General features: G+C 44.6%; 3 protein-coding genes across 6 annotated transcripts in view; 2 read left to right on the forward strand and 1 right to left on the reverse strand.

The window, feature by feature from the left end:
• LOC309530300 (uncharacterized protein) overlaps nucleotides 1-18,017 on the reverse strand; it is a 670,922-nt gene that overhangs the window by 508,976 nt on the left and 143,929 nt on the right. The window lies entirely within an intron of this gene.
• On the forward strand, nucleotides 6,264-8,718 carry LOC309531266 (olfactory receptor 51G1-like). Its single transcript, XM_082220624.1, has one exon. The coding sequence runs from the start codon at nucleotides 7,152-7,154 to the stop codon at nucleotides 8,109-8,111; it is 960 nt and encodes a 319-aa protein (XP_082076750.1). The 5' UTR covers nucleotides 6,264-7,151; the 3' UTR covers nucleotides 8,112-8,718.
• Nucleotides 13,116-14,075, forward strand: LOC309531267 (olfactory receptor 51H1-like; the record flags this gene model as incomplete). The annotated part of the gene is made up of 1 exon (XM_082220625.1): nucleotides 13,116-14,075. One exon carries the CDS (start codon nucleotides 13,116-13,118, stop codon nucleotides 14,073-14,075), a length of 960 nt encoding a protein of 319 aa, XP_082076751.1.

Consider the following 18,017-nt stretch of genomic DNA (forward strand, 5'->3'; position numbering starts at 1 on the left):
ATTTCTTGACTTTAAGAAAGCCAACTTCATAAAACTCAGGGAAGTGCTGGGTGAGATCCCATGGACAGTAATACTAAAAGGAAAGGGAGTTCATGATGGCTGGGAGTTTGTTAAGAGGGAGATAGTAAAAGCACAACTTCAGGCAATACCAATGAGACGGAAAAATGGAAGGTGCCTAAAGAAGCCAGGGTGGCTATCTAAAGAACTTTTAACTGAGTTAAGATTAAAAAAGGATGTGTACAAAAAATGGAAAAGGGGGGAAACCACCAAAGAGGAATTCAAACAAATAGCCAGCATGTGTAGACACAAAGTCAGAAAAGCTAAAGCACAGAATGAACTCAGGCTTGCTAGAGAGGTTAAAAGCAACAAAAAAGGCTTTTATGGGTATGTTCATAGCAAAAGGAAGAACAAAGAAACAGTGGGTCACTCAGAGGAGAAGATGGTGAAATGCAAACAGGGGACACAGAAAGGGCTGAACTCAGTGCCTTCTTTGCCTCAGTCTTCTCCGATAAAGAAAACAATGCCCGACCTGAAGAATTTGGAGCAAATGATTCAGCAGAGGAAACACAGCCCAGAATAACTAAGGAGATAGTACATGAATAGTACATGAAGTCCCGGCAGACTGGAGGAGGGCAAATGTTGTCCCTATTTTCAAAAAGGGGAAAAGAGAGGACCCAAATAATTACCGCCCAGTCAGTCTGACATCAATACTAGGGAAGATTCTGGAGCAGATCATTAAGCAAACAGTCTGTGAGCACCTAGAAAGGAATGCTGTGATCACCAATAGTCAGCATGGATTTCTGAAAAATAAGTCATGTCAGACTAACCTGATCTCGTTTTTTGACAGAATTACAAGCCTGGTAGATGAAGGGAATGCAGTGGATGTAGCCTACCTTGATTTCAGCAAGGCATTTGACAAGGTGCCCCATGATATTCTTGTAAAGAAGCTGGTAAAATGCAGTCTTGACTATGCTACCACTCAGTGGATTTGTAACTGGCTGACTGACCGAACCCAAAGGGTGCTCATCAATGGTTCCTCTTCATCCTGGAGAAGAGTGACTAGTGGGGTGCCACAGGGTTCTGTCTTGGGCCCGGTCTTATTCAACATCTTTATCAATGACTTGGATGATGGACTCAAGGGCATCCTGATCAAATTTGCAGATGACACCAAACTGGGAGGGGTGGCTAACACCCCAGAGGACAGGATCACACTTCAAAACGACCTTGACAAATTAGAGAACTGGGCAAAAACAAACAAGATGAATTTTAACAGGGAGAAATGTAAAGTATTGCACTTGGACAAAAAAAAAAAGAGAGGCACATTGGAAGACACAAGATTTACCCACTCTGGAAGAATGGCAGATGAAGGTGACTGACTACATGGAATTGGCAGAAATGACTGGCAGAATCCGAGACCAGGGAGACGGGTTGGTGAAAGAAGACTGGAAGAAATTTAAAGACTATTTACAGAAATATTGTAAAATTAATGAATGTTAGAAGGATGTTGGCAAGAAACTAAGGGGTTTCCAGCTGTAATGCTTTTGGAGATACGGAAATAAAAAGGTTTACAAATGGGTAATAATAATAATAATAATAATAATAATAATAATAATAATAATTATTATTTATTATTTATACCCCGCCCATCTGGCTGGGTTTCCCCAGCCACTCTGGGCGGCTTCAAAAAGAATATTAAAATACTATGATACATCAAACATTAAAAGCTTCCCTAAACAGGGCTGCCTTCAGATGTCTTCTAAAAGTCTGGTAGTTGTTGTTCTCTTTGACATCTGGTGGGAGGGCATTCTACAGGGAGGGCGCCACTACCGAGAAGGCCCTCTGCCTGGTTCCCTGTAACTTGGCTTCTCGCAGTGAGGGAACCGCCAGAAGGCCCTCAGCGCTGGACCTCAGTGTCCGGGTAGAACGATGTAGGTGGAGGCGCTCCTTCAGGTATACTGGACCGAGGCCGTTTAGGGCATTAAAGGTCAGCACCAACACTTTGAATTGTGCTCGGAAACGTAAAAGCTTAATGGTGCTCAGAAACGTAAAAGCTTAATGGTAAGGATTTGCTGAACTAACAAATTGAAGTGGAATACAAAGAAGGGAGGTATGAGGAGGTCTGGGGAAATAAGCGTAAGGAAGATATGTTATGGAAAATTATTTGTTTTTTAACTGTTTTTATGTTGTATTTTGTATTTTTTTATTTTTCATTTTCATTGTTATATTTTAAAAACTTTAATAAATATCTTTTGGGGGGGGGGAAAGAGATAGGCACAAATACAAGATGGGTGACACCTGGCTTGAGAGCAGTACATGTGAAAAGGATCTAGGAGTCTTGGTTGACCACAAACTTGACATGAGCCAACAGTGTGACGCGACAGCTAAAAAAGCCAATGCAATTCTGGGCTGCATCAATAGGAGTATAGCATCTAGATCAAGGGAAGTAATAGTGCCACTGTATTCTGCTCTGGTCAGACCTCACCTGGAGTACTGTGTCCAGTTCTGGGCACCACAGTTCAAGAAGGACACTGACAAACTGGAACGTGTCCAGAGGAGGGCAGCCAAAATGGTCAAAGGCCTGGAAACGATGCCTTATGAGGAACGGCTAAGGGAGCTGGGCATGTTAAGCCTGGAGAAGAGGAGGTTAAGGGGTGATATGATAGCCATGTTCAAAAAGGGGAAAAGAGAGGACCCAAATAATTACCGCCCAGTCAGTCTGACATCAATACCAGGGAAGATTCTGGAACAGATCATTAAGCAAACAGTCTGTGAGCACCTAGAAAGGAATGCTGTGATCACCAATAGTCAGCATGGATTTCTGAAAAATAAGTCATGTCAGACTAACCTGATCTCGTTTTTTGACAGAATTACAAGCCTGGTAGATGAAGGGAACGCAGTGGATGTAGCCTACCTTGATTTCAGCAAGGCATTTGACAAGGTGCCCCATGATATTCTTGTAAAGAAGCTGGTAAAATGCGGTCTTGACTATGCTACCACTCAGTGGATTTGTAACTGGCTGGCTGACCGAACCCAAAGGGTGCTCATCAATGGTTCCTCTTCATCCTGGAAAAGAGTGACTAGTGGGGTGCCACAGGGTTCTGTCTTGGGCCCGGTCTTATTCAACATCTTTATCAACGACTTGGATGATGGACTCAAGGGCATCCTGATCAAATTTGCAGATGACACCAAACTGGGAGGGGTGGCTAACACCCCAGAGGACAGGATCACACTTCAAAACGACCTTGACAGATTAGAGAACTGGGCAAAAATAAACAAGATGAATTTTAACAGGGAGAAATGTAAAGTATTGCACTTGGGCAAAACAAATGAGAGGCACAAATACAAGATGGGTGACACCTGGCTTGAGAGCAGTACATGTGAAAAGGATCTAGGAGTCTTGGTTGACCACAAACTTGACATGAGCCAACAGTGTGACGCGGCAGCTAAAAAAGCCAATGCAATTCTGGGCTGCATCAATAGGAGTATAGCATCTAGATCAAGGGAAGTAATAGTGCCACTGTATTCTGCTCTGGTCAGACCACACCTGGAGTACTGTGTCCAGTTCTGGGCACCACAATTCAAGAAGGACACTGACAAACTGGAACGTGTCCAGAGGAGGGCAACCAAAATGGTCAAAGGCCTGGAAACGATGCCTTATGAGGAACGGCTAAGGGAGCTGGGCATGTTTAGCCTGGAGAAGAGGAGGTTAAGGGGTGATATGATAGCCATGTTCAAATATATAAAAGGATGTCACATAGAGGCGGGAGAAAGGTTGTTTTCTGCTGCTCCGGAGAAGCGGACACGGAGCAATGGATCCAAACTACAAGAAAGAAGATTCCACCTAAACATTAGGAAGAACTTCCTGACAGTAAGAGCTGTTCGACAGTGGAATTTGCTGCCAAGGAGTGTGGTGGAGTCTCCTACTTTGGAGGTCTTTAAGCAGAGGCTTGACAACCATATGTCAGGAGTGCTCTGATGGTGTTTCCTGCTTGGCAGGGGGTTGGACTCGATGGCCCTTGTGGTCTCTTCCAACTCTATGATTCTATGATTCTAATGCATACAGGTATCACACTGTTTTATTCTCTGCCTGCCAACCCACCTATCTGGTATTCCTGCTCTGCCCATTACAGGATTCTCTGTGAATTCCCTCTAGCTGTGAAGCTGTTGTCTCTTTCAAACTACCTTCTCTTCCACTCTTCCCAAGTCTGCCGAATATGTAGAATGATAGAGAATCCTAAGCCTGGAGGTGGGATTGGGGTCCCCTCTCCACAGTCCCCCTGACTCTGTAAACTTGGAAGAGATGCTCCAGGTCTGGGCAGTTTGGATGCCATGGGAATTGGGATGGAACAAGGCTCTTTCTACAGTGAAACCCCCCGAAATTTCCACCCTATCGCCTCCACAGTGCTTTTTTCTGGGGTTACGCACACCCCTAAACATTTTGTGAATCTTTGTACTTTTGTCCATTTACTGTATTTATTTTTCCTGATTTGAACTATAAAATGGTGATTTTTCTTGTGTCAAAATGAGAGTACCCCTAAACTTATTTTTTTAAAAAGAAAAACAGCACTGGTTAGATCTGCCCAAGGCCACATGCTGAATCCCTGAGAGGGTGGACTTGAACCCAGGTCTCAGTGGGGTTTGTTTGGGAACAGAACACAGTTGTGTTTTCCCTTCGATACTTGCAATACCAGCTGTGTTTTTAGTTCTGGATACTTAAGCAACAATATTCCCTAAGTCCTTGTACATCGGCACCAGGAGCCTTGCCCTTTCTCAAGCTGGGATTCCTTGCCAGTTCTACAAAGACCCACAACCTCACTCTCACTCCCAACCATCTGTCCAGGAAGGAATCTGTGCCAGCTGCTCCCTTTATCACCAGACCTTGGTAAGCGGCCTCTGATTTTGTGTTAATAAACACCTTTCCCCCCTGTGTCCGTTTGGTGTTCTGTTAGGAAACCACAACTAGGTCAAACTCTTTTTAAATTTCTCCAACATTTAGGCTATATGGCCCTGGAGATCCCTTCTAGTTCTAGGATACAATGATTTCAAGACATGTAGGCATTGCCCGCTAAAGAGCTCTCAATTCAACAGGGCTTATGCAGGAAAATTGGCCCCCACAGTCACTTGCGGACACATTGTTAAAACTGTTTATGAAAGACGATCTTACTCGGCTACCAGTGACCTCCAGAGAAGGAGTCTCTGTGCTTCACAGTGACAGCACCTCGTCATTCTACTTCCATCCCTGATTAGAAGAAGTTTGAAGGTGAAGCTGCTTTTGGTGGTTGAACTGCTGGCCCACCCAATTCAGTATCTGTGTTTTGATCAGCAGCAGCTCTGAGGGATCTCAAACAGATTTTTTTTTCTCAAATCTGCCTCCTGGCCTCCTAATTTTTATTTTTTTCCAAAGCATTTTTATCCTGCTCTTTGCAGGGGGAGGGGGAAGGATTCCGGGATGACATGAAAGGAAGAGAGATGGAGAGGCAGCAGGAAAGAGCAAACAGGCATTTTCTTAGTTACATAATTCTTGCAACGATCACAGAAGGGGAAGATTTCAAGGAGGAATCAAAAGCTGCTGCTGCTTCAGCAGCAGGGCTGATCCTTTATAAGAATCATCATAATGAAGTCTCCACTTAAAGGAAGGTGGAATGCTTTGGTGTCTTCTGTGGTTTGTTGCTGATTTTAGTCATTATACTTTGGGTGGCTGAAATATAAAATAAATAAATAAATAAATAGTCCAGTAGCACCTTAGAAACCAACTAAGTTTGTTCTTGGTATAAGCTTTTGTGTGCATGCATACTTCTTCAGATACTTCAGATACTCTTCTGAAGTGCTACTGGACTTTTTTAATATATATATATATATATTTCGACGACGTCAGACCAACACGGCTACCTACCTGAATACTTTAGGTGGTGTTCAACTAAGTTTTACTCAGTGTACGCCCATTGAAATGAATGGGTCTAGCTTAGTCATGTTCATTGATTTCATAGGGACACGGGTGGTGCTGTGGGTTAAACCACAGAGCCTAGGACTTGCCGATCAGAAGGTCGGTGGTTCAAATCCCTGCAACGGGGTGAGCTCCTGTTGCTCGGTCCCTACTCCTGCCAACCTAGCAATTCGAAAGCACATCAAAGTGCAAGTAGATAAATAGGTACCGCTCTGGCGGGAAGGTAAACGGCGTTTCTGTGCGCTGCTGGCCACATGACCCGGAAGCTGTACGCTGGCTCCCTCGGCCAATAAAGTGAGATGAGCGCCACAACCCCAGAGTCGGTCATGACTGGACCTAATGGTCAGGGGTCCCTTTAGCTTTACTATGAATACCACCCATTATATTTTACCTCTGTTTTGTGGCAAGCCACCCAGGGAAAAGTTATTGATGGGTAGCTCTGAAATTGAAATGAATAGATAAGTATACAATTCCACTGTGAAAAATAGTTGATGCCACCTTGGGCTGTGTTAACAGCAAGATAAGTTCCAGATTATCAGAAGAAGACAACCCCCCGTCCAGGCTCCCTGGCTCTCTTCTTCCATATGCCACCATCTCCAATCTCACAGGCCTGCACATGGTGGGAGCTGAACTTCTGCTCTGCTCACCTAGGTTCCCTGAAATGATCAAGCACCCCAGAAGTAAAGATGAGGGAGAAACTTGACTCAGTGTTGCATTTAAAGGCAAACCTTCTGAATCCACACTTTCTGACATTATATGTGTTGTTTGTTGTTGTTAAAGATTTTCCTTGCTTACAAAAGCACATGTATTGACTCTTTCTTCAGGTTGTGTTTTCTACAGATCAGTTACATTTGTTGTGATAAAAAGTGATAAAAAAGAAGAAGAAGAAAGAAGTAAAGTACAATTATATGTGAACTGAAACATAGGTATCTTTCAGTACAATTTTCCGCCAAGTAATATGTATGAAAATAAATATGCTGGGGGAAAGTGGCCACAAAAACGCAATAATTTCATGTAAAGAAGCATAAAGCAATCTAAAAACATAAAACATCTCCAAGTAAATTTGTATGCCAATGATTTATTTGTTTTGCAAATATCTACCACTTCTAGCAAGATCTTTCCACCTCTAGTATTCTACAATAAAAATTGTTTTGCTTTCTACGCACTGACTTTAAAGCACAGAAGTGAAGTAGGACTCTCTTGTGAAATGAACATCTCCCATTTGGAGAACAAAACCTTCAACCCCTCCACATTTCTCTTGACGGGCTTCCCTGGGCTGGAGTACGCCTATCGCTTGATCTCCCTTCCCTTCTGCTTCATCTACATGACGGTGATCTTGGGGAACTGCACAATCCTCCATGTGATCCGAACAGACTCAAGCTTGCATGAGCCAATGTATTATTTCCTGGCCATGCTGGCCCTGACTGACCTGGGCTTGTGCCTCACTACGTTGCCCACAGTGCTGGGCATATTTTGGTTTGATGCTCATGAGATCCCTTTCAGCGCCTGCTTCACACAGCTCTTCTTCATTCACTCCCTCTCCCTGGTTGAATCTTCCGTGCTCTTGTCCATGGCCTTTGACCGCTTCGTGGCCATCTGCAACCCGCTGAGATATGGCTCCATCTTGACCACCCAGAGGATCGTGACAATGGCGCTGGCCTTTGCATTCCGCAGCTTTTCCCTGATTGTGCCTCTGCCTCTGCTTCTCCGCCGCTTCCATTACTGCAGGACCAATGTTCTCTCTCACTCCTACTGCTTGCATCTGGAAATCATGAAACTGGCCTGCTCAGACATCATCGTCAACCACATCTATGGGCTGACCGTTGTGGCCTTCACTGTGGGAATCGACTCCCTCCTGATCTTCCTCTCTTACGTCTTCATCCTGAAAACAGTCCTCAGCATTGCCTCCAGAAAAGAGCGCCTCAAGGCCTTCAACACTTGCATCTCCCACATCTGTGCTGTCCTGCTCTTCTACGTGCCCATGATAGGCCTGTCGTTGATCCACCGCTTTGGGGAACGTGCCCCTCACATCGTCCACATACTCATGTCCTACGTCTATTTGCTGGCACCTCCTCTGATGAACCCAGTTGTGTATAGTATCAAGACGAAGCAGATCCGCCAACGTATCCTCAAGAAACTCTGTGCTGTGAAGCTCATCCAGACATAAGGACAATAAAAAGTTTAAGTGCTACACTTACATTACAATATATTATATCAATGAATAATGTTGCACGAGTCAGGTGGGTGCATACCATCTATTTTGCTTCTCAGGTCTATTCAGGACCTCAAAGTTCAGACACCAACTAAAGACAACATGCCCTGTGATGATTGTATGCTCTACTGCTTCCATTCCACTGCTGTTTGTCTTCCACCAACCAAACAATTTTATTTGTCCCAGTGTTCACTGTGGTGGAATTATGTTCCTTATGTAATTTACATAATATATAAAAATTCTGTTGTCATTGTGTTATTCAGCCCCCGCCCATTCCAATGCGAAGGAAACACAAAGCGGATGGAGGGAAGTAATCAATTGCACAATCAGGGCTTTTTTCCCAGCTGGAACGCAATGGAACTCAGTTCCAGCACCTCTCAGGTGGGCACCGTGGCCATTATAAGAGTTCTAGAAAAACAGCCTGGCATATCATGTGTGCAAACTGAAAGCAACATATGATTACTAACAGTACTTGCTGGATTGTGTTCCATTCCAAAGAAAAAATAAATAAGCACCAGCAATTTCTGCTCTCGAATTTTTTCTTGCAAGAATTCTCTGATGTCCCTTGCGCTAGGGTTACTGAATGCTCGGTCTCTCAGAAGACTTTATGATTCCCAGGACTGTGTGGGATGGGATGATGCTGAGCAACTAAGCTAGTGAAACATTGAAACTGAAAAGTTGTTGGGGGGGGCGGGGCGGGACATAAATAAGCTTGAAGGAATTTTACGTTTACTGGAAAGCTTTTTAAATGCTCTTACTGACAGAAATGGATGGAGCCTCTGTGTACACAGGAAGGCAGGCAGGCAGAAATATATTGTTATGCTCTCCCCACTTCCCCAAATGGTGTAAATTTTCAAGGGTCTAGAACTTGCTCAGCTTTCTTTTGCTTTGGAATGGGCGGGTGGGAAGCCTTAGCCTCAAGACCCTGGAAAATGCATGTGAAAATTGGATGGTTTCAAAAGAGGATTGGGCAAATTCATGGAAGAGAAGCCTACCAATGGCTCCTGGCCTTGAATGTCGATGCTCTGCTTCCATGGCCAGGGACAGTGTGCTTCTGCATAAAAGTTGCTGGAAACTTCCGGAGGGGAGAACAGTGGCATAGCGTGGGTTGCCAGTTCCCGGGGCTGCACGGGGGTGGGGTTGGTTGGAGGGAAATGGACAGAGTACGCATGCACATTCAACTGCCTAACAGTTGAATCATTCTGTTGCCTGGAGGGGTCACTTCCTGCTTGGCATGGAGAAGCTGCTCTCAACAGACCCCAGCGACAGAAGCACACAGCTGTACTGAGGCAGCACTGGATGCTGAAATTTTGCACCCCTAGCAATTTTCTCCCTGGGGCAACCGCCCCGTGCACCTCCCATGCTATGGCACTATAATTCAGAAAGTTCTTCCTGGTGTTTAGTTGGAATCCCCTTTCTTGTAACTTGAAGCTGAAATATACTCAGAGTCGCAAAATGATTTCGTGCTCTTTATTCAGCTCATAGTGGTGAGGAGGAATGAATGAAAGTCCCCTAAAGGTATCTGCTTTATATACATTATTTACACAATGGGCTGCACATGATTGGTTAATTCTGGAATTCTACTGTAAGCCAATCAGGTTGTGGATTCACTTATATCTGGAGCATGATTGGGTGGTTCCTGCCAACCAATCATACTGCTGCATTGTTCTTGGACCAATCAGGCTGCTGCATTCTGAATCCTATTGTTCTAGGACCAATCAGACTGCTGCAATTTGGATCCTATTGTTCTAGGACCATTCAGACTGCTGCAGTTTGGATCCTATTCAACTCAGTACATAACAGAAGCCATTAGTTGGGTCCTACCTTCCAGAACAGCAGAAAACAAGCTATACCCTATAAGCATTGAAAGCTGATAGAGGATGCTATTGGCTGACACTTAAGTGCCTTCCTCAGCATAACAAAAGAGGTTTCTCAGTGCCATAGGGCAAGTGAGTGGGCCTCCCCACCCTCACTTAACTGCTGGGTGGATGGAACAATAGGACAGGGTGTGGTGAGAGAGCTGAGCAAAGAGCAGGTGGAGAAGCTAGACATGGAGCGATAGAAGCAAGACCCATTGGGGTGTTAATGCAGTAAGCCCCTCCATTCTATTCTCAGGTTGCATATGTCTGTTGATATATGCTAAAGATGCTGTAGACTCTGCTGCCGCTCATTCCAAGGAAACTGAGGTCAGGGTCCCCTGAAGGCTCTCACTGCTCAGAGATTGGGGTGGCATTTAACAATACAATAGTACCAAATTACTTTAAAAAAATGCTCACATCTTTCTCATCTGCTGTCATGTAAGAGCACACACAAGATCTCCAGAGCATCTCTCCGAGAGTCTTTGCAGAGGGATCCTTAGAGATTTTCTAGCAATTGCTACTGCGATTTCACATATTACATTCCTCTGGGATTCAGCAGTTTTCCAGCAGTTTTGGGACAGCCTCCCTCCCAGAGGGAAAGCACAGGAGGTTTTAACCAGGCCTTTTGTTCAGCTGCAACACAGTGGGCGCCACTGTCATTATAAGAGAACAAGATATGTGAGTTCCACCACCTCTTTTTCTAGATAAGTAGCTCTAGTTTTAACCCTAACTGGAAGACAATAAGAGGCATGAATCCCTTAGTACAGGGGTCAGCAACCGTTTTCAGTAAGGGGCTGGTCCACTGTCCCTCAGACCTTGTGGGGGGCCGGACTATTTTTTTTTTTTGGGGGGGTGAACGAATTCCTATGCCCCACAAATAACCCAGAGGTACATTTTAAATAAAATGACACATTCTACTCATGTAAAAAAGCGCTGATTCCTGGACCATCCCTGGGCCGGGTTGAGAAGGCGATTGGGCCGGATCCGGCCTACGGGCCTTAGGTTGCCTACCCCTGCCTCAGTGCTTACTGTCAGGAAAATCATTCTGCACCCAGAGCTCATGCCTTAGAGTCCATGAAGTGCGGAGACCTCTTTTGAATATAAACATTTTAATTGACTTCAGATAGGTCTTTATCAGTCAAAAATGACAGAGCTTATGCATTTTAAGCATGGATAATATAAGTACCCAAGAAGAGCTCTGCAGGATCAAACTCTAGGTCCACTCAGTGTTAATCTACACCATCCCATAAAATGCCCAAATATCCACATTTCTCTTATTTAGATTGTCCCCTTGTAGTCCAGGCTGGTGGCTTTTGTGCTTTCTCCATACTTGAAGCAAACCTATCTCCAAGCTTCCTGGCAATTTTTCAGTAGATTCCCTCCCTAAGGGAAAACGTTTTTGCTACAATTCCGACACCATAAAAAGCACATGCTGAATAATTACTGGAACGGCAGAGTCAGGTTCAGCATTGACCATGGGAAAAACCACACCAGTTTCATGGTTTGTGCCATACAGTCAGGTAAGTTCAAAGGATTCCTTGAGAAACAAGGCAGACGAGTTTTTCTTTGATCTTCGACAGGTAGGCCTACAGTCATGATGTTATGAAATGGCAGAGCTAATATCTTTTACATAGGAATAGCATGGATAACAAAACAATCTAAGGCCACACCTTGTTCTGGTTGCTGCACCTTAAAGGAAGATTGTAGACCAAAAGGTTGAAGGGCTGGAGGGAAGGATATGACAATTGGGAGATTTTAGCTTAGGAAAAAATGAGACCAGGGGAAGGAGACACAATGGTGCTGTACAAAATTATGCACAGTGCAAGAAGTTCTTCTCCCTCTGTCACAACACTAGAACCTGATGGGAAAGTGAATGTCGGAAGGTTTCTGACGAAATACAGTACAATACCACGAACAGAACACCTGCAAATATTGACGTGTAATATATTTTTGTAGCGGGCGGTGAATTTTGATTAAGTGAACAACTCACTGTATCATTTTGCTACTCCACAAAGCAAAGGAGCTTATGAGTTCGGACAAGGTTTTCATAGCGGATGAGGACAGATTTATACTAGGCGGTCATAGATTGGAGACAGACCATGTCTGTAAACATGCCGTTTTTCTTTAATGATTCCTGGGGATCCAACCAGATAAGATCTTGCACTGAAGTGTCTCACATATTCTGATCGCCACGCTTAACACATAGTAAGAATTCCGAAAATGACAGCATGATACAAGGTCTGTGTCTTGACTCTTTGGGGGTCTATAGCTGAGGAAGGTCTTCTGGTAGAGAGGTTCAGGGCGTGTGTGTGTGTGTGTGTGTGTGTGATGTTACACTGCCTTTTTATTTCACTATTGTGAAATGAATTTAATATGTTACTATATTTGTGTAATTGGAATGACTTTTTTCTCAGATAATGCCGCATAATGCTCTGAAAGGAATGGGTATTTGGGACATTTTAGTTTAGGAAAGAGGAGAGCAATGGAAGGGGACATGATGAAGGTCTTTAAAATTATGCATGGTGTAAGGAAAGTTTTCCTGTGTCACAACACTAGATCTTGATGGAAAACAGTATGCTGGAATGCTTCTGACAAAATGCAGGACAATGCCATGAACAGACATTGCTCCAAGTGACCTTTACGAAAGACCTGCCATGTAGACTGGTATCATGCTTCAACTGCAGGAGAAGGACAAAGCCTTTGTGGCTGAAGAAAGCTTTCCAGCAAAGGACTTATGAGGTCCCTGTTCAGAATTGTAGTCGCTGCAAATGATGCCAATGCTCTGTTGTCAAACCAACTGGTGGAAGGAAGAAGTTCATCAGATCCCCTTTCAACTGCAATATTTTGCTTCTGGGACTCACAACTTACACAGGTGATGCTTAAACTGACATTGGTTAGACTTAAAAAGAGAGCTGAGGATTAATATTCATGCAAAGGTTGGAGTGTTATTTGCCTCAGGTAGACAGAACATTGAGTGAGTGAGTTTTGGGGTACTAATGCAACTTTTTCCGCTGAACTTAAACTCAGACATTTATCTCTCTTCAGAATGAAAATATAACCACTTCCTTAATATCTTCCCACCAAATGCACATGGGAAACGATGTCCTCCATCTCCAGCTGCAATGAGACCCTGGTGAGCCACCACACCTTTGTCCTGATTGGCATCCCTGGGATGCAAGAGAAGAACTCTTGGGTGGCCTTCCCACTGTTTGTGCTCTACGCCCTGACCCTGTTGGGAAACTTCACGATCCTCTATGTCATCAAGATTGACCAAAGCCTCCATGAGCCCATGTACTTCTTCCTTTCCATGCTCGCCTGCTCGGATCTGGGCCTCTCCATTTCCACCATGCCAACAATGCTGCAAGTCTATTGGTTTGACTCAGGAGAAATCCCATTCAACGCCTGCATCACTCAGATGTTTTTTCTCCATTCGTTCCAGTGGGCAGAATCTGGCATTCTTGTGGCAATGGCTTTTGACCGTTTGATTGCCATCTCTGAGCCACTGAGATATAGATTACTTCTCCCAAACACAGTAATTGCAAAAATAGGTATAGCTGTGTTTTCCCAAGCTTTCTGTGTCATCTTCCCAATCCCTTTTATTATTAAACGGCTCCCTTTCTGTAGATCTAATGTCCTTTCCCACTCCTACTGTCTGCACCCAGATGCTATGAAATTAGCTTGTGCAGACACAAGAGTCAACGTCTTATATGGTTTGATTCTTGTCATGTGCACTTTGGGGTTGGACGTGGTCATCATTCTTGTATCGTATGTCCTGATTCTGAAGACTGTTTTGAGCATTGCCTCCCGGGAAGAGTGTCTGAAGGCTCTCAATACCTGCGTCTCCCACATTTGTGCCATCTTGATCTTCTATGTCCCAATGATTGGTGTCAGTGTAGTACATCGATACGGGAAGCACCTTTCCCCCATTGTCCACATGCTGATGGCCAACATCTATGTTGCAGTCCCACCACTTCTCAATCCCGTTGTGTACAGTGTGAAGACCCAGCATATTCGGCAAAGGATATGCAACATTTTGAAGTTAAGGAAAAGTAGGGCTTGATCTTTCTACCAAAGAAGAATTCCATAATAAAGTGGTGTGAAAGTGTATTGTAATTAGGAATACACAGATAAACTCCATATTGGTACCCTATATATTCAATAACTGGTCTGACTTGTCATAAGAACAAGAAGAGGCTCCTAGATGAGACCAATGGCCTATGTAGTCCAGCATTCTCTTCTCACAGTGGCTCTCCAGATGGCTATTATGGGAAATCCGGAAGCAGGACCTGAGTCCAGCTCTCTCACTTCCTGCAGCTTCCAGAGGTATAGTGTCATTCAGCCTCTGATAGTGGTAGAATAACCATTGATAGCCTTTCTGAACAATGTTATTTATTTCTACATCATCATCATCATCATCAAGTTAGTCTGAGAGCTGATTTCTGCCTTTTAGAAAGAAACAAATAAATTTAAAGAGACTCAGGACAGCCAGTAATGTCATTGTTAGGTGAGCACAATGCCTTTTAATATGTTCAAAAGAAGGGGCCATATTTTTTAATGTGCCTTTCTGGGGAAATGAAGACACAAAATCATGCACACATAAAATCACACACGTACACACACACACACACACACACACAAGCTGGCCCCATGTGGGGAACGTTGCAGAGCAAGTTACATGCCAAGTCACTCAGCTGTGATTGGATATTGCCACCATGCTTGAAGTAAGATCCAGGGAGGTTTCTAGGACACCACTTGGTCAAAGGGTAAATGATCAGAATCAGCTGTTGCTGCCTGAGGACAAGACACCTCAAGGGGTTCAGCCAATCACATCAGCTCCTGTCCCTTCCCAATCAGGACTAATAAGATCTAACCAAAGGAGTTTGGTTGGCTGGGTGTGTGTGTGTGTGTGTGTGTGTGTGTGTGTGTGTATATAGCAGAGAGGGATTGTCACTTGCCTTGAACATGATTATTTCTGAAGCTACTACAGCACTACTTTAACTGATATGTATTCAGTGCGCTTTATTGAATTATTGTAAACCAATTGCTTCATGGTTCTATTATTTGTGTATATCAGTCTCAGATCCTTCAGGATGACAGATGGTTTATAAATGCAAATAAATAACCACTGTTGCCACTTCTGATTCCCTGAACAAATGCTACATTTAATCCTTGAACATCTTTTGGACCTTGGCAATAATAACTTCATTCCTTTACTCATGCCCATATTTTTTGTTGTTTTACCATAATCCTCAAAGAGAGAATCACACAGGAGGCCTGTTTCAGGTTCATAGCTGTAAGTGCAAAGAACTGCTTGAGATACAAAGCAGATGAGTTTCCCCATGATCTACTTCAGGGGTCACCAACCTTCTTCAGCCGCTGGCTGGTCCACCGTCCCTCAGACCATGTGGTGCGCCAGACTCTGTTTTGGAAAGAAAATGAACGAATTCCTATGCCCCAGAAGTAACCCAGAGGTGCATTTTAAATAAAAGCACACATTCTACTCATGTAAAAACATTCTGACTCCTGGACTGTCCGTGGGCCAGATTGAGAAGGCAATTGGGCCGCATCCAGCCCAAGGGCGTTAGGATGCCTACCCCTGATCTACTTCATCCCTTCCAATCTGGCTTCAGGTCTGATTTTGACACTTGAATGGCCTTGATCATCTTGGCTGATGATTCTGATCAAGTAAGATAGTGGAGTGTGGCACTATATTCTCCTTGCTCTCTCTGCAGACCATCATGTCCTCCAAGTGTGGTTCTGTGCATTGGATGTTGGATATGGGTATCAGATTTTTTCCCCAATGAATCCGGGGACCTTTTTTTTTTTTTGAAGCTGAGTAGCAACAGGGCGTCAGTAGTGGGGATGGTGAGCAAAAGACCCTGGGCCCAAGCACACTTGCATATTGCATAAAGGTGCAAAGCCCTTCTTTCGCACCCTGTGAAACATAAATGCGCAGAGTTTTTAAAAAACTGGGCAACGGCCCCCCACCCACAACTCCCAAGCCTCCCCCGATCAGTCAGAAAAAAAGGGGGAGGGGGCAGGAGATCTGTACCGCCGGACGTCCCTGGTTCCCCTTTGACAGTGGTGGCAGCAGATGCAGTCAGCAGCCCAGAGTCAGCCTGGTAGTGCAGTTGGCTTTGGCTGCCTTCAGGAGCTGCTCGCTGCCCACTGCCATGGCGCCCGCTATTTTTCCTCGCCAGAGGTTCCGGCAAGGAAAAATGGTGGGTGCCATGGCAGCGGGCATCGAGCAATTCCTGAAGCCAGCCAGAGCTGCGGCTGCTGCTGCCGCCACGTTTCCTGGGGACAGATTTGCAAATCCAGGGAGACTGTCCCTGGGAACCGGGGACATCTGGTAACCCTAATGTAGGAGAGAAGATGATACAGTTGTTCTGCTCATGCAGAGTGGCATCAGGGGACTGCTTTACCCTTTAGCTTTTGGTCTGTGAGATCCTAAATGATGTCATAGAATCATAGAATCATAGAGTTGGAAGAGACCACAAGGGCCATCGAGTCCAACCCCCTGCCAAGCAGGAAACACCATCAGAGCACTCCTGACATATGGTTGTCAAGCCTCTGCTTAAAGACCTCCAAAGAAGGAGACTCCACAACACTCCTTGGCAGCAAATTCCACTGTCGAACAGCTCTTCGCTGTCATTTTCACTTTCTTGTGATTCTCTCTCTCTCTCTCTCTCTCTCTCTCTCTCTCTCTCTCTCTCAATTTCCATTGTGTCTTACTAGACTGCTTTCTAATACCCATTGGCCACAATCCAGAGACTGACAATGTGATAATCATCCACTTTGCAAATGCTAAGAGACCACAGGATCAAAGGATGTCTCTTACACATGCAGCAGGATGTTTTGGTAGAGTGAACTGTACCGATTCCAGTTTGTAGATCAATCACATTCTGAATGTTCCCTTCTGTTAAACACTCCCTGCTAACAGAAGGTAAGCACGACAGGGAGTAGATTGCAGCCAAAGTATTTGCCTGATATGACTTTCTATTTTCATTGACTTTGGGAATTAAAAAAAACATACGGGGAGAGCATGGTGGTACCGCACATATAAAGCAGTACAATCTAACCCAGCATATCTATATAATGCTATGGGAAGTCATCATATGGGGACTTGGAACACATCATCATGGATAGTCTATGCAGAGCTCCGTTGGTTAGTGTGGTGCTGATAACACCAAGGTTACAGGTTCGATCTCGGTGTTAAGTTCAGAATTAGTTTTCCGTTCTGCTGATACACATTTGAGGCATGGAACACCTCCACAAGAGTGAAGGAGGAAAGAGGCAACAAGGAGAGGGATTAATTACATTGAAAAGTTGAAAAGTTACATAAGCTGGGACACGATCTGACACTGCACTCACTGCACACATCAAGAATCCGATGGGACCTAAAAAGCGATACAAGGATGTTGTTGCAAGTGTGGATAGCATGGTGATAAGGGCAGAACATGTAATTTTTCCAGCACAAAAAGAAAATGGGGGGCACAGAGTCTCTGAGAAGCCAACTGCAGGTCCATGCGGATTCCCTTGTAATGGCTGTTGGGATTTCAAGTGTCTCTTCCCAGTTTTCTGGCGTCTTGGGGCAGCTGGCCTCTCTGAGGGAAAAGAGATTTACTGCACCCTTCCATGCCATAAAAGGCACAGGCAGATTCCCTCTTGGAGCAGCAAAGTCAGCTTAGAAGAAGTCATGTCAGGTTCATGAGCTGCACCGTAAACTCAGGTAAGTGCAAATGACTGCATGAGATACAAAGCAGATGGGTTTTCCCTTGACTGACTTCAGAGATGTCTTTCACAGTCATGAGGCCATGAAAAGATGGAGATGGTTATAAGCCTTGTCTATAGGAGCAATACATGGGACGCGGGTGGCGCTGTGGGCTAAAGCCTCAACGCCTAGGGCTTGCCGATCGAAAGGTCGGCGGTTCGAATCCCCGCGGCGGGGTGCGCTCCCGCTGTTCGGTCCCAGCGCCTGCCCACCTAGCAGTTCGAAAGC

The sequence above is a fragment of the Podarcis vaucheri genome (genome assembly GCF_965113315.1).
Source record: "Podarcis vaucheri genome assembly, chromosome: 4".
In the NCBI taxonomy this organism is placed as follows: domain Eukaryota; kingdom Metazoa; phylum Chordata; class Lepidosauria; order Squamata; family Lacertidae; genus Podarcis; species Podarcis vaucheri.